This window comes from Schistocerca cancellata, chromosome 5 (assembly GCF_023864275.1).
Source record: "Schistocerca cancellata isolate TAMUIC-IGC-003103 chromosome 5, iqSchCanc2.1, whole genome shotgun sequence".
NCBI lineage: Eukaryota > Metazoa > Arthropoda > Insecta > Orthoptera > Acrididae > Schistocerca > Schistocerca cancellata.
This window is the reverse complement of record NC_064630.1, coordinates 462,614,587-462,635,170: the sequence shown is the minus strand read 5'-3', so window position 1 is coordinate 462,635,170 and position 20,584 is coordinate 462,614,587. Positions and strand designations below refer to the sequence as shown.

The 20,584-nt window shown below is 39.0% G+C and overlaps 1 protein-coding gene across 1 annotated transcript in view; it reads right to left on the bottom strand.

The window, feature by feature from the left end:
• The window catches only part of LOC126187503 (beclin 1-associated autophagy-related key regulator), a 116,299-nt gene that overhangs the window by 22,064 nt on the left and 73,651 nt on the right, over positions 1-20,584 (bottom strand). The window contains exons 7-8 of the mRNA XM_049928621.1: positions 19,203-19,379; positions 2,286-2,415 (exon numbers count right to left, since the gene is read on the bottom strand). Of these exons, the coding sequence (XP_049784578.1) occupies positions 2,286-2,415; positions 19,203-19,379 (307 nt within the window). The remainder of the gene's footprint in view (positions 1-2,285; positions 2,416-19,202; positions 19,380-20,584) is intronic.

The following is a 20,584-nucleotide window of genomic DNA, read 5'->3' as shown; positions in this document are numbered from 1 at the left end:
TGTACTGAAAGCAATACCAATGCCAGAGCTGAGAAATAAATAAAAAAAGGTAGAAGTATATGGGACAGGGTGGCATACATATCAAAGAGCAGTTAAGGGCTTGCCATGGTAACAGAAACATACCAGATGCTGTCTGAACATCTGTGCCCATATTGGGTCTCCCTTATGGAAACAGCCGACCTCCTTCGCCCTTCCATAAGGGAGAACCAATATGGACACAGATGTTCAAACAACATCTGGAATGTTTATGCTACCAACATAGGAAATCAGAGCTGCTGTATTTACAATGGTGATCTGATGGAATCTACTGGTGATCCACCAAAATAAGCTGTGGTGTTGGACTTTGGCAAGGCCAGATGACCGTAACAAACTGCAGCAGAGACCACAAATGCGCCACCTGCAGCCTCCTGCTCCTGCTCCTCTCCCTCCCCCCTCCATCTTCCCTCCCAAAACTTCTGCAGCCGCAGCCATGGCATGAAATATGTAATCTTTGTCACTAATTGGTGTGGATCATGGAGTTGTCCCCTGCACCATCTCGAAAACAGTTTGCTCTGGCATATACAGACAGCACTCCACAAATGCCGCCCAGCTTGACAAATGATGGCACTGACCACTTTCTGATGGAGAACTCTCACAGACCCACAGTCTCCTCTCTTTGACCAGCTGCCCATCCATCACATTGAGATGGTGAACTCCCTCATCAGAAGCTGCACAAAATTAATGGTTTTTGATCATATTTGCTGTCTCAGATGATGGGAGGGAGAGAGGCCGCATCCCCAACAACTCAGCCAGTAAGATGATGTATTTGCTACCACAACCAGCAGTGCCACATACCCACAGCAAGCCAAAAGTAAAGAGCAATGAGCCAGAGACATGCCTTCCCTTACCACGTCATATCACATGACGTCATCACATGGAGCAAACAGTGTTGCCCACACAACAACAGCAACAGTCTCATATTCATCCCTGCATGCTGTCTTTCTGTTGATGGTCTATGCTGTAGCCTCAGACTGTGTCTGGATTTCAAATAGTATTACAACAGATTTGGACTCTAAACACAGACCGACAGAATTTCATGCTTCTGATCCTTTGTGTAGTCCTATCCAGCCAGCCAGCCAGAAGCTTTTGTTGTGTGCTGAACTCACAGCCTGTATAGGACTTTTTCAGGTGCGCGGATTCAAATATAGGATACAGCAATAGGATTACAATAAAAATAAATCATATGAAAATACTATACGTAATACATAATATGTCACATGATCTCTATGGGGCAGTTGTTAATTAGCTTTTTTACACCCATCACGTTCTCGTATATTCTTCAATATTAAGTATGCAGAGGTCATGACATTCAAGATTTTTACAGAAATACATTTTTAAAAGTTTCAAAAAATTACTGCTAGCAGTTAGTTGCCTTTCGCGATCCTTCAATTTTTATTAACAATGATCAGTTTCGTATCACCTAGTGATTCACCGTCAGATGACGCTACACACTTACAGCATGTTTGGAACATTGTTAGGGTTGGATAGAGTGAACTCCATCCTCCTGAATATGAATTCAGTGTCTTAACAACTACACTGCCTCATTAGGTTGGTCCTATTGTACAATTAGCACCAACAGGATTGCAATGTACTACTGCACATGCTATGGACTGCTGCTGATGACTCCAGGGCCATGAACCATGCAAAAACATACAGAGCTTAGCATTTAGCATCTACTTTGTTTTCTATTCACACTTCACCCCAGGACTGATTTGACAATGTAAGTAGTATCTATTTTACACTCTCAAAAGAGACTTTTCAAGGCCTGCAGTTTTCTGGGTTTTACCAAGCCTGTTTTTACCTTTCTTATCTGACAGTAATGCTCACATAGGTCCAGATCATTAAAAATACTTTACTGTTTTCCCTGTTGATACCTGTAAGTACAGGGTCTCAGACTAATGCCGAATTTCATGATATCCCAGTAGGAATGATTACCATATGTACCATGCCAAATGCACTCAAAATATTTAGGAAGCTATTATTAGTTTTATCCTCAATACCACTATTAATATTCATGTCTCCACATATAATCATGTTAGCTTTGGGAGCTGAGACTCTTTTCAGGATTACAGTTAATTGGCTGAAGAAATCATTCACATTGCCACGAGATGAGCACTACGCATACAGAATGATTAGCCTGACATTTGAAACAACACTGTAATGGGAGAATATTAAATATTATATTATCAGGAGAAATGTTGCTATATATTTTTGGAAACAAGACAAATCATTTTAAAGAAACTTACTGCTTCCCATTCCATTGGCAAATTATCACTCTCATCTTCTGAATCAGAGCTCTCATTCTGACCCAATTCTCGTGCCAGTTGTTCTTCCAGTGATTTAGTGAGATTGCAGTCCACTTCAAATGGTCCTTGCCTGCAATAGAAAAATTGATTACTACTTCTATATTCCATTACAACAAAAAATACTTAATTAAAATGGAGGGAAATCAGTTCTGAGTATCAGAAATCACTAAGGAACATGTCTAGGAAAACTTAGAAGTAGATCACCCTGAATACCTCTACCAGAATTTGATGCATTCAAATTCTGAAATGAAGAGTGCATATGTGATATCAGGAAATAATTAGTTCCCCAGACAATGCACTGCTAAATGGTGTTCTGCAAGTGCCCTTTTAGTCTGTATTTGCTTTATAAGAACACTCCTTGGGGAAACAAAGCAGAAATATAATAATTGCTAAGTGTAATTACCATTACAGAAAGTATTCCATTATGCCCTAATGAGATGATAGGGTGTATACCCAGCTGGGGGGTGGGGAGCGGGGGGGGGGGAGGGGGGGGGGGGGCAAGTTTCTGGATTTTTCATAGATTTCACAGTTAAAAACACATTATTCCCCAGGAGAGAGTACATTTTTTCCATATTAAGTGACGCTATACTTTCCGATACTATACTTTCCCTCAGAGCTGTAAAATTTATCAGTCCTCTGAATGGCAAAGGTTGTATATGCCAGCATAGAACTTCCTGGCACTTAAGGAAATGAAACCCAGCAAAAGGCACTGCGTTCTGAAAAGATCTTTCATATGTGGCAACATGTAAACTGAATGTTTTCATATTGTTGTTGTGGTCCTCAGTCCAGAGACTGGTTTGATGCAGTCTCCATGCTACTCTATCCTTTGCAAGCTCCTTCATCTCCCAGTATCTACTGCAACGTACATTCTTCAGAATCTGCTTAGTGTATTTATTTCTTGGTCTCCCTCTACGATTTTTACCCTCCATGCTGCCCTCCAATACTAAATTGGTGATCCCTTGATGCCTCACAACATGTCCTAATAACTGAACCCTTCTTCTTGTCAAGTTGTGCCATGAATTTCTCTTCTCCCCAATTCTATACAATACCTCCTCATTAGTTATGTATTCAGCATTCTTCTATAGAACCACATTTCGAAAGCTTCTATTCTCTTCTTGTCCAAACTATTTACTGCCCATGTTTCACTTCCATACATGGCTACACTCCATACAAATACTTTCAGAAACGACTCCCTGACACTTAAATCTATACTCGATGTTAACAAATTTCTCTTCTTCAGAAATGCTTTCCTTGCCATTGCCAGTCTACATTTTATATCCTCTCTACTTCGACTATCATCAGTTATTTGCTCCCCAAATAGCAAACCTCATTTACTACTTTAAGTATCTCATTTCCTAATTTAATTTCTTCAGCTCAACCAACTTAATTCGACTATGTTTCATTAGCCTCATTTTGCTTTTGTTGATGTTCATCTTATATCCTCCTTTCAAGACACTGTCCATTCCATTCAACTGCTCTTCCAAGTCTTTTGCTGCCTCTGATAGAATTGTAAAGTCATCGGCGAACCTCAAAGTTTTTATTTATTCTCCATGGATTTTCATAGCTACTCAGAATTTTTCTTTTGTTTCCTTTACTGTTTGCTCAATATACAGATTGAATAACATCGGCGATAAGCTGCAACCCTGTCTCACTCCCTTCCCAACCACTGCTTCCCTTTCATGCCCCTCGACTCTTATAACTGCCATTTGGTTTCTGTACAAATTGCAAATAGCCTTTCACTCCCAGTATTTTACACCTGCCACCTTAAGAATTTGAAAGAGAGTATTCCAGTCAACATTGTCAAGGACTTTTTCTCTGTCTACAATTCCTAGCAATGTAGGGTTGCCTTTCCTTAACCTAAATTCTAAGATAATTCGTAGGGTCAGTATTGCCTCGCGTGTGCCAATATTTTTATGGAATTCAAACTGATCTTCCCCAAGGTTGACTTCTACCAGTTTTTCCATTCATCTGTAAAGAATTTGCGTTAGTATTTTGCAGCCATGACTTATTAAACTGATAGTTCGGTAATTTTATCATCTGTCAACACCTGCTTTCTTTGGGATTGGAATTATTATATTCTTCTTGAAGTCTGAGGGTATTTTGTCTGTCTCATACATCTTGCTCACCAGATGGTAGAGTTTTGTCTGGGCTGGCTCTCCCAAGGCTATCAGTAGTTCTAATGGAATGTTGTCTAAGCCCAGGGCCTTGTTTCGAATTAGGTCTTTCAGTGCTCTGTCAAACTCTTCACGTAGTATCGTATCTCCCATTTCATCTTTACCTACATCCTCTTTCATTTCCATAATATTGTCCTCAAGTACATCACCCTTGTATAGATCCTCTATATGCTCCTTCCACCATTCTGCTTTTCCTTCTTTGTGTAGAACTGAGCTTCCATCTGAGCTCTTGATATTCATACAAGTGGTTCTCTTTTCTCCAAAGGTCTCTTTAATTGTGATATATGCCTCTACATTTTTACATTTGTTCTGTAGCTATCCCTGCTTAGCCATTTTGCACTTCCTGTTGATCTCATTTTTGTATTCATTGTTGCCTGCTTCATTTACTGCATTTTTACATTTTCTCCTTTCATCAATTAAATTCAATATTTCTTCTGTTACCCAAGGATTTCTACTAGCCCTCGTCTTTTTACCTACTTGATCCTCTGCTGCCTTCACTACTTCATCCCTCAAAGCTACCCATTCTTCTTCTACTGTATTTCTTTCCCCCATTCCTGTCAATTGTTCCCTTACGCTCTCCCTGAAACTCTGTACAATCTCTGGTTTAGACAGTTTATCCAGGTCCCATCTCCTTAAATTCCCACCTTTTTGCAGTTTCTTCAGGTTGAATCTACAGTTTATAACCAATAGATTGTGGTAAGAGTCCACATCTGCCACTGGAAATGTCTTACAATTTAAAACCTGATTCCTAAATCTCTGTCTTATCATTATATAATCTATCTGAAACCTTCCAGTATCTCCAGGCCTGTTTCATGTATAGAACCTTTCTCCATGATTCTTGAACCATATATTACCTATGATTAAGTTATGCTCTGTGCATAATTCTACCAGGCAGCTTCCTCTTTCATTTCTTACCCCCACTCCAAATTCACTTACTACGTTTCCTTCGCTTCCTTTTCCTACTATCACATTCCATCTCATCATACATTTCATCAATCTCTTTGTCATCTGCAGAGCTACTTCACATATAAACTTGTACTACTGTGGCAGACACAGACATTTACTATGCTGTTTGTAGTACCTTACCCATACTCGTATTTTTTTATCCATTATTTAACCTACTCCAGCATTACCCCAATTTGATTTTGTATTTATAACCCTGTATTCACCTGACCTGAAGTCTTGTTCCTCCTGTCACAGAACATCACTAATTCCCACTGTATCTAACTTAAACCTATCCATTTCCCTTTTTAAATTTTCTAACTTAGCTGCCCGATTGAGGGATCTGACATTCCACGCTCCAATCTGCAGAATGCGTTTTCTTTCTCCTGATAATGATATCCTCCTGAAGAAACCCCGCCCGGAGATCCGAATGGGGGACTATTTTACCTCCGGAATATTTTATCCAAGACGAAGTCATCATCATTTAACCATACAGTAAAGCTGCATGCCCTCAGGAAAAATTACAGCTGTAGTTTCCCCTTGCTTTCAGCCGTTCGCAGTACCAGCACAGCAAGGCTGGTTTGGTTAGTGTTACAAGGCCAGATCAATCATCCAGACTGTTGCCCCTGCAACTACTGAAAAGGCTGCTGCTCCTCCTCAGGAACCACACGTTTGTCTGGCCTCTCTAACAGATACCCCTCCATTGTGGTTGCACCTACAGTACGGCTATCTATATCGCTGAGGCACCCAAGCCTCCCCACCAATGGCAAGGTCCATGGTTCATGAGAAGGGTTTTCATATTACGAAAGTATAAATACAAATTCCACCACATAAAGCTCAGTAACTTCCAAAGCACTGAAATCTAGATTGGTTGACTAAAGTGAATCGAATCACTGATCATCTCACATGATCTCGCCAGGCAATGACAGCAGATATTTGGAATATAGAACACGTGATGCAGTCAGCCAATAGCAACATCATTGTTAAGTAGTGGGAACACACAAATGGGAAAAATTAATGTTTTAAATTAACTTTCATACTGTATAGCTACAAGAAAAGCAAAGCTTTGGCATTTAATATTGGATGTCAAATATTTTTGGCTGAGTGGTTAAGCAGGATACTAAGAGCATAGCTTAAATTGCAACAACCGAATGCTTCTAAAAAAAGTACAATTATAAATTTCATTGTTGCGGACAGAACATTTCATGCGTTACCTGGCTGAATACATGTTCCATCAAGCACTACATTTCCATAGACAAGCCAATTATGTGCAAAACTGCTCAAGAACTGACCTCACATTGATTTTAAGGATAATTGTACTTTCTGCCATCTTATCGTATAATCCGTAATTTATGAAAAACTGATCTTGAACCTTGGCACTTTTTAGTGTGTTTCCCTTTAACATACGTTAAATACAAATGTGCAAATAAAAACTTAAATAATGGCATAAATGGCTGGTCTTATGAGTACGAAATTTTCCTGAAAGCTGGTTCTCAATTTTGAATGAGAATCAAATGTTCTGTGATTTAAGAAATTCATCGTACATTCTCATACATAGTTCGTCTTACATAAAAGGAAACTTACTTTGAAAGCAATGCTTCTCAAACCACCATTTGCAATTTTCCATGACCTGTTAGAAATGTTAACAGTTGTGAAGTTACACTCATCAAAAACAGAGTACCGTTATGAAGTATTGCATAGTCTTTATCCTAAAGTCTGTGTGACATTTTGCTGTTGGCAGATGCTTGTGTGTGCACTGTGTTTTGTTGTTGTAAATGGCGGATTTTCTTTGCAGCAAAAGTTTTATTTTGGTGACATTCTCTCATTTATGGTTTACTGCTGCAGTATTATTCTGCAGTAGTGGGCTCAAGTAAAAGTTTTTGTTAGAGTACAGTCAAAATTACAAAAATTTAGCTGAAAACTAAAACGATGAAAAAAATTCCCAGAATTCTATAAAATTCCCATGTTTAATACAAAATATTACTTCATGAAATGAAGATTAATTGGAAAAAGCACTGAACTTTCCTCAGATATAGCTGCACAGCTCACAACTAATGCACAGGAACCAGTTCCTCTCGATCATTAAAATCTGGTCCATAGCGATTAGTCTTGATTCCTCACAAAAATTTAAAAACGGCATTGCCCACATACATACTCATTCCAATCATCTATTAGTCCATCACCTCCACCCCACCCCACCCCCCCTCCATCTCCTCCTCTTTCTTTTCTTTGTCAATTTCTATCACCCCCACCACAATAAGAATTTGCTGGTTTTGACCCCCCGAAGCATTTCTTCCCAGATAATAAGTAACATTTTTAGCAAGTCTGGTTGTAATCAATCCAGTGCTTTAGGTGGAGATGTGGAATATACAGGCATCCACTTTTATAATACACTACTGGCCATTAAAATTGCAAAACCAAGAAATAATGCCGATAATAAACAGGTATTCATTGGACAAATATATTATACTAAAACTGACATGTGATTACATTTTCACACAATTTGGGTGCATAGATCCTGAGAAATCAGTACCCTGAACAACCACCTCTGCCCGTAATAACGGCCTTGATACGCCTGGGCATTGGGTCAAACAGAGCTTGGATGGCGTGTACAGGTACAGCTGCCCATGCAGTTTCAACACGGTACCACAGTTTATCAAGAGTAGTGACTAGCGTATTGTGACAAGCCAGCTGCTCGGTCACCATTGACCAGATGTTTTCAACTGGTGAGAGATCTGGAGAATGCGCTGGCCAGGCCAGCATTCGAACATTTACTGTATCCAGAAAGACCCGTACAGGACCTGCAACATACGGTCGTGCATTATGTTGTTGAAATGTAGCGTTTCGCAGGGATCGAATGAAGGGTAGAGCCACAGGTCGTAACACAACTGAAAGGTAACATCCACTGCTCAAAGTGTCGTCAGTGCGAACACGAGGTGACCAAGACGTGTGACCAACGGCACCCCGTACCATCATGCCAGGTGATACGCCAGTATGGCAATGACGAATACACGCTTCCAATGTGCGTTCACCGCGCTGTCGCCAAACACGGATGCAACGATCATGATGCTGTAAACAGAACTTGGATTCACCCGGGGGGGGGGGGGGGGGGGGATTAATAATAATAATAATAATAATAATAATAATAATAATAATAACGTTTTGCCATTCGTGCACCCAGGTTCGTCGTTGAGTACACCATCGCTGGCGCTCCTGTCGGTGATGCAGCATCAAGAGTAACCGCAGCCATGGTCTCTGAGCTGATAGTCCATGCTGCTGCAAACGTCATCGAACTGTTCGTTTAGATGGTTGTTGTCTTGCAAACGTCCCCATCTGTTGACTCGGGGATTGAGACGTGGCTGCACGATCCGTTACAGCCATGCAGATAAGATGCCTGTCATCTCGACTGCTAATGATACAAGGCCGTTGGGATCCAGCACGGCATTCTGTATTACCCTCCTGAACCCACCGATTCCATATTCTGCTAACAGTCATTGGATCTCGACCAACGCGAGCAGCAATGTCACGATACGATAAACCGCAATCGCAATAGGCTACAATCCGACCTTTATCAAAGTCGGAAATGTGATGGTACACATTTCTCCTCCTTACACGAGGCATCACAACAATGTTTCACCAGGCAACATCAGTCACCTGCTGTTTGTGTATGAGAAATTGGTTGGAAACTTTCCTGATGTCAGCCCGTTGTAGGTGTCACCACTGGCGCCAAGCTTGTGTGAATGCTCTGAAAAGCTAATCATTTGCACATCACAGCATCTTCTTCTGTCGGTTAAATTTCGCCTCTGTAACACGTCATCTTCATGGTGCAGCAATTTTAATGGCCAGTAGTGTATGTATGGATGCTACACTCATCCAATCACAGCTCAAAATGGAGGGCTTATCTCCATGCAAACATTTAATGCCCTTAGATTGTCATGCAAATATCATTTAAATAAAATACAGTGCATTGTTTACAGTGACATCATATGTGTTTACTTCTAGAAGCTTTGTATGACACAGAAGGGAGCTGAGAGTCAAAAGATAATATCCCATATAATCCAAGTGACTGGATGGAAGTACATCATGGTCAGGTACTGACACTATACTGATATGAGACTGTTACAATATTTCTGGCTTCCAAACATATACACTCTCACTGGCTGCATAGAACCAGCAGCTGACACACCCCATTTTATTGCCGTCATACTTCATAACAAGGATCAACAACATAGCTGCAGGAAACACATTAAGTAAGTCACTGGTCCTTGTCTTGGCTTTTACCATCTTCTGCAGAAATATGTACAATTGAGTATTTGTCCAGTTTTAAAGTAAATTGAAATGGAATCAGGGAACTGCAATTTAAACATGGTGGATGTTTTTTTTTTAAAAAAAAAAAAAAGTGCATAGTGCAGATTCTATTGGTTGGCAGCACAACAAAATCTAACTGTTCACCGCTTCCCTCCCTACATTCATCCCAGTTCTCAACCAAGCTGTTGTCAATGCTCCCCCTCCAAACCTTCCATAGTGCTCTGCTTGAGCAACTGTGAAAAACAGATTGCAATATCTTCTAGTGTGGAAGTCATATGTAACAGCAGTAACTAATACATAAATAAAAGATCACAATCACAATTCAGTCCAATTCTCAAACTTCCACTTGTCCCGCGAACTAGTTACATCTTTTGGTACTATCTCCATGACAGGTGTTGCCGCAGCAATTTACTCTTGTGATACAACTACATTTAGTGTAATATGATTTAGTTTGCTTTTAGGAATTTAATTCTGGATGAATTCTCTTTCTTGCTTCCTCTGAATGTGACCATCATCTTCTAAAGCTGATTAAAAGATGGTAAAGTTTTTACACATATTCTAATACATGAACAGTGATCGAATTTAGGATTGGCAGCCCACTTGGCAAATTATTACAGTCTCTAACAATCAAATAAAATATTTACTTGCATTTGGAATCAAGAAATGTATTCCGAAGGACAATGTTTTCGCCTTTCAATATTACTTTTACTTAAAAAGCACCAGAGATATTTGTATGAGAAAATTTTTACAAAACCCTTCAAATACAACGAGTTTGTATGATGAGAGAACTGAATGCTATGTTGTCTTGTGTTTCACAAAACTGTCGAATTTTAAGCAGAGCTATAGATTGTTTTGATGGCTAGGTCATAGTTCTCATGTATCCTTTGCACTAGCACAGCACAAGTCGAATGTCATGTGACGTTCAAGCAAGGTCAATACCGCATTGAGCAATTAAGTGTGTCGGGAAATCTCAAGCCTCATTGAATGTCTAACCTATACTTCTGCATTCTTCAAAATAAATCTGCATGTGATTTCAACAGCCAAAGCTTCATCTGTAAATGTAAAACAACCCCTGTATCAATCTATCAAATAACATAAAAATGATGAACTCAGCAGCAATAGTTTAATCTGTGAATATAAGATGATCTGTATTTTTCAACTGAAGATTTTGAGAAAAATTCCTATATTATAATTCTTACTGTGCTTTCGACATACTGTTTTCAAACGTTTATGTCTTTACTGCGAGGACAAACTGCGTGCACATGGGCTGAGGAATCCTTTGTTAAGAAGGTGCTACATTGTTGCTGTCTATGATTTCTGCCATTTTAGCAGCTATCTCACCAGACAAGGAGTGTGTGGCTGCTCTCTTGTGCACCATGGGGATTACTACTGTTTTTTCCCCACTTCACGTACAAACATTCTTTGGAAAATCCTCTCACTGTTGCTATTTGCATATATGGTGAAGGCGTTAATGCCAGCAATGTCAATTGTTCGAAAAAAGAGGGTAAATAGCCGGCTTCTGGTTTTCCTTTAGGTGGAGTAAGCAGTGCACATTTGATCTACTCCTGTTTTGGTCTTATTATGCACTGTTATAATTTCTGATCCACAGTATGTGTCAATAACATAGTCACAATGCACAGCTGAATACGGGACAAGTTTTTCCTTTATTTAGCACATATGAAACTATGATACTATCCTTTCTGAACCAAAAAAAGGCCGCTTCTTAATTCACGAACCTTTTGTGCAAACAAACTCTGGAGGTAGCGCCCTCTTATTACCATCATACGAGTCTATTCAAAAAATTCCGCAACATTCATAATCTCACATCAATGGTGTCTTGGAGTGAAATGCGGTTGGCATCCCTGCACATGTCTTTGCTGGAAGTTTCATTGTTGTATGTCTGTTAGTTACTGCTCAGTGCTATATTGAGTAGAACTTTGTGTCACACAGTTTACCAATTTCTAGATGACAAGCTCAGAGGAGCAATGCGTCTGTATTAAATTTTACAAAAAATTCGCGGAAACTTTAACAGGTCAGTGGAAACTTACCAGATGGGGTGACAGTCTTTCCTTCTCATCCCATCTGATAAGTTTCCCCTGACTTGTGGTTCTGGATCACTTTTCCGAACTATATCCCTTTTCCTAAAGCCCGTTTCCTTCAACCCTCTTCCTTACCCGTCAGCCCTTCTGCTGGAAGAGGGAGCCACTGGTTCCGAAAGCTTGCATACCTAAAACATTTTTTTAAAGGTGTGTTCTTCTGCCACCGCTTGGAGAGTAATTTTTTATCTATCCATTTACTTTACATTGATATCCATAAATTGGTCTGTGACAAGTGGGACACCAACAGTGGTGTAGCATCATATAAAAAAAAATCAACATAACTGGTACACTATATATGAGCCATCTGCAACTACAAGAAAAATGGATAGTGTCAAAAATGGTGTGCAAATTGAAGCACGCGGCATGGGTCATACTGAAGTACAGGTATTCAATGGACAGAAATGTATGGAGCAATATTTTGAAGATGGATCATTTTGTCCATATGACCCATGTAAATTATTTCCTGTTAAGATTGTTGCGCAAAAAGGGACATATCAAATAATTAAAAAGACGGCAAATCAAGGGTAATTTTGGAAAATAATATTGCAACTGTTGTTGCTGTGATCGGTGGTGAAACTGAACACTGGTTGGCTGTATAGGTTTTTGTCAAGAAATTGTGTTGTTACTGAAACTGATGATTTACCAGGTGGTTATAATTTAAACTTTCCCTATTTAACACATTATAACATGGAAAATAACTATTGTACGAGTACCAAACTTGGTAGCATTAATATGCAGAGTACAGGGTGCATGATTTCCACGCCTCACAGTCCAGTTCCAACTATGGCCACCAGGTGCCGTGATCAGTCGGTGTCAACGTGAGCACAAAAGGAGCAGAGCATTATTGATGAAGCTCTATTATAAAAACACCAGTAATGCTGCACGTGCACTTCAAGAATATCGCTGCCTGAAAGGATTACAGAAGGGCCCTCTTTCTCCACTTGCTGTGCAGAGAATGAAGAAGTAGTTCAAATCAACTGTAGAACTGGGCATTGTTCAGGGAAGAGGCCAACAACCTGTTGCACCACAGGTGGTTGACGAAATCGCTGTTGCTACGGCAGACAACGCTGCGCCATTATTCCTGAGTATCAGACAGTGTGCGTGCTGTGTCACGATAGTTGAACATCCCGTGGGCCACTGTAAGGAAGGTGTTTCGAACCATTCTCAAATGTTATCCATACAAGATCCATATCATACAGCACCTTGTACCACAGGATGGATAATGATGTGTTGACTTCGCTCTACACTTTCTTGCAGGGATTGAATTTGACGAGGGCTGGCCCTGGACCATCCTATGGACAGAAAAAAGCTAATTTTTCTCTGACGGGTGATGTGAACACAGAAATGTTGAATGTGGGGATCTTCACCTCCAGTCAATGCGAATGAAGTTACTCTGTATGGTGAACGTTTCACCCTACGGTGTGGCTTCGTAGCTATGTTCATCATTGGCCCACTCTTTTTTGAACAGGTTGGTGCTCAAGGACCAAAGACATGCAGCATGACATGCCAGCATTACCGCGATATACTTTGCCAGCATGTCATAGTCGCCCAACAGAAGAGAGACACATTGAACTCAGTTTTCCTGCACAATGGGGCCCTACCGCACATCGCTTGTGAAGTTCACCTGCTTCTTCGAAACACATTTGGAAACAATCGAATTATCAACCTATTGTTTCCAAATGCATGGCCAGCATGATCACCTGATCTTACTCTCTGCAATTTCTGGTTGTGGGGCTACCTAAGGGACAGGGTTTACCAGGGGAATATTCAAACACATGCTGATCTGAAGCGCAGCATATCGAGAGAGAGGTAGCCAGCATACCTACAGACATGCTTCGTTCTGCTGTGCAGAATGCAATCCTGTGCTTTCAGACTCTTCTGGACACTGACGAGCACCATATTGAACCCCTTTTGTAACAGTAATGGTACTGGTATGAAATGGTATGATGTACCGTAGCAGCAATTAAAAGTGTTTCAACGGAATTGATTCTGCATTATTTCTCTTCCCCATATCCTTGACACAATGCTACCAATTTTGGTACATGTATGGTAACTGGTTTCTGTTTCACACCGTATTAAATAGGGAAGTTTTATTATAACTGCCCGGTATTACAGAGGCGGCATGAAAAACTGAGCCACCAAAACAAACACTATGTTCACCAGTTTCTCAAGGCTCTTGCTACAGAGACAATGACTGACAGAAGCTTTTAAGAGGGGTGCATAAACAAACATCAGCTGGCATTTGATAAAAAAGAAGAGTGCAGAAACCCATTCAACTTGGAGGATTACTGTAGGCATATGTTTGCAGAGCAAAGGAAGAAAAGATTCGCAGGCTCACCAATACTTTGCAGTTTTTAAGCATGAGTTTTCCAGTTCCACAATAACATACCTTTTGTAACACAAATATGAAACTACAGAAAAAGTTACCACTGTTTACTAAAATAATAGACTCAAGCTGAAGTTACTGTGAGAGACGTTTGTACAAATGGAGGCAAGCAGTTTCATAATGAAGATGTGCATAGATTTGCTGACTCAACTGGGCTAAAACATTCAATTACTACAGCATATAATATTAAGCAAAATGGAGCTGCCATCTGGGAAAACAGACTCCTAAGTGAGACAGGATGTTCTTGGCTTTTCTCTGGCAAACACCTACCAAAGACATTGTGGGGTGGCATAATTCTGTCTGCAACAAATACACTGAATCAAACTTGTCCCATGCAAATTAAAAGTGAAACTCCAATTGAGATACTCTTGAAGAAGGAAGGTAATTTTGATAATTCAATTATATCTGGAATGGAATGCTATGGACGGATTCCTATCAAAAAATGGAAGTATGCTGCTAAATCTTCAAAAAGGATGCGTGTTTGGTTACGAAGGTTACGGGTATTAAAGTTATTTTTCTGAAGTAAAAAAAAAGATGTATGTGTAAATGTAGAAATTTAAAATTCAATTGCAGACAAGTACAGAAACCTCTTAACTCAAGAAATTAAAAGGGTTGTTGGTACGGCAGTTATAGATGAAAAGGAAGAAATTACAGAAACTGAATGTGAAAACACTGGCTCTGAAGAGGCTTGTCAACAGAACTGTACAAGGCAAAATGTAGTTTTAAGTAACAAAAAGATTAGCAACCATTTGTACAACACTGAGGAAAAAGTTGAGAGCACTAGGAGGTCAGAAGTGAAGACAAAGGAATCACAATTTATGTGAATAGTGAAATTTGAAAAAAAACCATCAAGTTATTGTGAAGATTCAGCCCACTGAGAAAGAATGCTGCTTCTTTGTGAGACACACTGAGGAATTATAGAGGAGGAGTGCATTCAGAAAATTTTGAAGAATGAAAGAATGCAATGGAGGAAGAAATAAATTCTCTGGCGAGGGAGAGAAACCATGGGAACTGGGTTCCCAAATTAAATCAAATAAGGTGACTGGAAACAGATTGGTTTTTGCTACAAAATTAAATGTAAATAATGAATTAATTTGATATGAGGCTCGACTGGTGGCAAAATGATACACTAAATGATTTAGAAAAGATCTTGGATGAGGAGAGCCCTGCTCAGTGTTGCAATTCAATATGACTGGTGTACACGGCAATTTGATAAAAGGACAGAATTTCTATGTATCAACCAGACAGCTATGACATGGTGAAAGATATGTCCATAAATTGCTGAAGAGTCTGGACAGTTTGCAGCAAGCCTCAAAATGCTGGTATGAATGTCTCATTAAATTACTCAGTGAATGGAATTTACCAAGGATCTGTTCTGTTTCATGTTATGTTCTCCAGTGAAAACTTTGTACTGGTGTTATATGTTGTTGATGGCTTGGCTATGGGCTCTATTTATGCAACAATTAAATATATTGAACAGTTGGTTAAGGGCATTCAGATAACTGTATTCAAATAAACCATATTTAGTGCAGTTGTTACCTCTTTTTCACATCTTAGGAGCTGTTTCTTACATCCATGTGCAAAGGTGAACATTGAAATTAACATTAGTTCACTCCTAACTTTTTAATGGTGCTGACACAGTTGATAGCATGAAGGCTTCCATGACCAGATGATATTGCAGCTGGTAAACCTTTTAAGGTATGAGCTTGAGGTCCACGAAACTCTTCTGTTCCAAACATGTCATCCACAACTGCACTGGACATCTTCAGAGGCTCACTCTGTTGAGTTTTATCAACTGATAGGTCATACGTCAGAGAGCAACATATGTACCGCAGAAAAAGGGGGCATGGCCAGAGTTCCACATGATAAGCAGAGATGATCCTTGCCAAACATGATAGTTAACTATAGATTGTCATACTGTCTACATGTCGTTATGTTTCATGATCTCTTCTTTCCTATTGAAATTATCCCTATGGTTGTATATTTCAATGGCTTCTCTACATGGCTGTGGATAATAGTTGTCATAGATAAAACATTTGTTTCAGAAAACTTATCTTCATGACTTCCTGGCTGATCATGCTCTGCTATAGCCAATTTGTCTGTTACCTAGTCGGCACATGCTATTGTGTTCCTTTCGCCGTGTATTCATGCTTCTCTTGGTTGTTCCATACCACACGTACGTGGAATTGTATATACGTCACATACTGACAGAGGAGGGTGTTTATCCTTCACAGATCACAATGGTTAACCTATTTTGTTTGTTGGTCTAAAAACCACTCAGATATCATGTTTCTGTAAAATCTCTCCAATCTGACCTGTTACTTTTTTTAATAAAATGGAGAGAACTGTATTCTTTCATCATTGTTGTTCATGTTTGTCCATCAGCTGTATGTGATTTGGTAGTAGAATTCTGTTTGCTTCTTTCCTGAGTAGCCATTTTTATCAAAACCCTGCTTTAGATTTGTAATTTGGCATCCAGGTATTCCAGCATGCAAACCTTTTCGGCTCTATCCACAAGACCTCTCTTTTGTTGTAGATGGTGATTAGTTATTACGCAAATATCTGTCCGCGCGTGTTACTTTTTGAAAACCCTTACGTTCCAAACTTTCATTGGTCTGTCTCACAACCAAAACATCCAAGAATGATGTTCTGCTGTCATTATCTATTTCCATGGTGAACCAGATTTTTGAATCAATATATTTGAGAAAGTTAAAGAAATCGTCCAAAGTTTTTACCATGTGGCCAGACCACAAATGTGCCATTCACAAACCAATACCAGGTGGTTTCTTATGGGCTTTTTCTAAAGGTGACTGTTCAAATTTCTCCATATACAAATTAGCAAGACCTAATTAGTTACTCATTGCTACACCATAATATTTTTCATAAAATTCATCACCCCACTGAAACTTGACTGGTAAGAAGATAGCATCTGAAAAGTGCAGACAAATCTCCTGGAAAAAATTCTGTTATAAAAACCGTAACTTTTGTGGTCTGACCACATGATAAGAAAGCCTTAGATGAGTTCTTTGGTTATCTAAATAATATAAATCCAAAAATCCAGTTCATCATGGAAATTGAAAACAACAACAACTTCCATTGGTGTGTGACATAACAAAAACGTCCAAAAAGGGTATATTGTTGTCATTTTCAATTCCATGGTGAATTAGATATTTGGATTTATATTATTTAGAAAACCGAAGAACTTGTCCAAGGCTTTTTTACCATGTGGTCAGACCACAAGAGTTATGGTTTTTATAATGGATATGTTTCCAAGAGATTAGTGTGCTCTTTTCAGACACTGCCTTACTTCCAGTCAGCTTCAACGGTATGATGAATTTTATGGTGTAACAAAGAATAACTAATTAGGTCCTGCTAATTTGTATATGGAGAAATTTGTACAGTCAGCTTTAGAAAAAGCACATAAGAAACCATCTCACTGGTATCGGTTTGTGAATGACACATTCGTGGTCTGGCCATATGGTAAAAAACAAACTTTGGGCGATTTCTTGGTCTTTCTAAATTGTATCAATTCAAAAATCCAGTTCACCATGGAAATAGATAATGACAGCAAAACACCATTCTTGGGTGTATTTGTTATGAGACAGACCAATGGAAGTTTGGAACATAAGGGTTTTCAAAAAGTAATACACACAGACAGATATATACATAATAACTCTAATCACCATCTACAACAAAAGAGAGGTGTCATTAAAAGTCTGGTGAATAGAGCTAAAAAGATTTGCATGCTGGAATACCTGGATGCCAAATTACAAATCTAAAGCAGGCTTTTGAGAAAAATGGCTACTCAGGAAAGAAGCAAACAGAATTTTACTCCCAAATCACAGATTGCAAACGGACAAACACGAACAACAATGATGAAAGAATACAGTTCTCTCTATTTTATTAAAAAAGTAACAGATCAGACTGGAGAGATTTTACAGAAATACAAAATAGGTCTTGCACTGTGATCTATAAAGGATAAACACCCTCCTCTGTCAGCACGTGGTGTATATACGATTCTATGGGCGTGTGGTATGGAACAACCAAGAGAAGCATGAATACACGGCAAAAGGAACACAACAGTCTTTGCCGACTAGGAAAAATAGACAAATTGGCTATAGCAGAGCATGAGCTTCAGTCAGAAAGTCATGAAGATAAGTTTTCTGAAACAAAAGTTTTATCTACAACAACTATTATCGACAGCCATGTAGAGAAGCCATTGAAATATATAATCATAGAGATAATTTCAATAGGAAAGAAGAGACCATGAAACATAGTGACATATAGACAGTAGCTCTGTAGAGTCATTAAACAGTTTTTCATCTTTGACAAGATGACAATGTATAGTTAACTTTTATGTTTGGCAAGGGTCATCTCTGTTTATCATGTGGAACTCCGGCCATGCCCCCTTTTTCTACAGTACATATGTTGGTCTCTGACGTATGATCTACCAGTCGGTAAGATTCAATGGATGAGCAACACCCCTGAAGATGTCCAGTGCAGTTCTGGGCAAAACGTTATGAACAGAAGAGTCTCATGACTCATAGCTTTATACTTTGAAAGGTTTATCAATAGTGATGCAAAGGTATTGTGACTGTTAGCACCAGAAGCCTTCAGCTACACTGTGAGTGAGTTTTAGTAGTTGATTACTATCCCACTGAGACAACCCAGTAAAAGAAACAAAATAGAGGGAGAGGTTGTAAGGAAAAGTAAAAGCAGAAATAGAAAATAAAGAAGCTGATGTTATGCATGGTTCTACAATAGAACAAAAATATAGAGTTACAACTACAACAATGCTCAAAATAAAAATTAAGTTCAGATGTAAATAAAAATATTTGGTTCCAACAGGGCTAGATGGTGAAATGGAGAGAAATAAAAAGAGAGATTTAGTTCTGTGAGCAAACATAGATGCTGATATCTCCTCTAAATGTATGTTATTACCACGTACCTGCCCAAGTCACTAACTTGTGTGTTTAATAAGTGAAGCACATTCTGTAGTGTGTGCGATGGTCTCAGGAGCTCAGGATTTACATTTTGCGAAAAGCAAAGATGGAGGATGTTTGTATTAAGTCTTGCTACTCTTCTTGCAAACTGATGGTCACTCATTTCATGGCTGCAAAAATCACTATAAAGAAAACATAATAAAAACATATTTTATTTTCTTATTCAAGAATGCAGGAAATTAAAAATGTGACACAACAGAATTTTTATTTAGTCACTGCTTTCTTCCAAACCCCTGGTGAAATTTTAATCAAATTTGCAGTAAACAACTTAATTATAAAATACACACTATCAATTGCAAATATATGTTTCTCTGCACATAAGCATACTTGCATTCTCGTGTGCAAATAATCTAATGGATGACAATGAATACTGTTCCCTCACACAAATGAAAGAAATGAAATAACAGAAAAAAGGGTGTTCTTTTTTGTCAAACTTGGGCAGTAATATAATCTCAAAAAGAAGTTTTATTATCTGATTACACACAGTTCCATCAATAATGAAACAATGAAAACTAAACATTACAGAAGACTTACAGAAAAAAAACCCTCGACAACTACTGACAGAAATTGATGTAGTTAACCAAAGACAAATATGTTGCCAACACAATGCAGCCTAGTATATACGAAATCGTGGAAACATGTACTGCTACTACGGGTGAAACTGTCACCGCTTTAACAAAGAGAGTGATTATGTATGAGGAGGAGAGTTAAGACTTGCATAAGCAGGCTGAAACATTACAAGCTGCGGTACAGCAGTTGCACTCAGGATCAGTAGCTAAGATTGTGTTACGTGCACCTTCCTCTCCTCTCAATCAGTCGTCAGCAAATTTAACAACGCCTTTTTCCCAGAAAAGTAATGGAGGATGTCACAGTATTCATTAGAGATGCATTAGCTACTGCCAAATTATGCAAATGGATGAATGAAACATGTTTGTGTATGGCTATGGTTAATTGGCAAAAATAAAGTGTATGTAGCGTATCATGAGATACTTAGGAGGAACAATCCAGAAGCTAGCTGATGGTTTACTCCAACACTACTAGAAGCAAAACACTGTGAGATTTTTTGAGAGAGAAACTAAGTAGTTTAGTGCAGAAGTCTAGTAAGTCAGTGAAATATCACCCAGAGTGAGACTGCACAATCCACCTGGCCTGACTGAAGCTATTGGGCTCCCGACACCACTGGAAGAAATTGATATTTCTATGAAAGGATATAATAACCTTAGGGTCTTGACCTTTGAAGTAAAGTGCTACAGCTGGGTCATCTGCAGAAGCAATGTCACCAACCAGATGGTTAAGAGTGTAGCAAGTTGGTCAGAAGGTCCAAGCG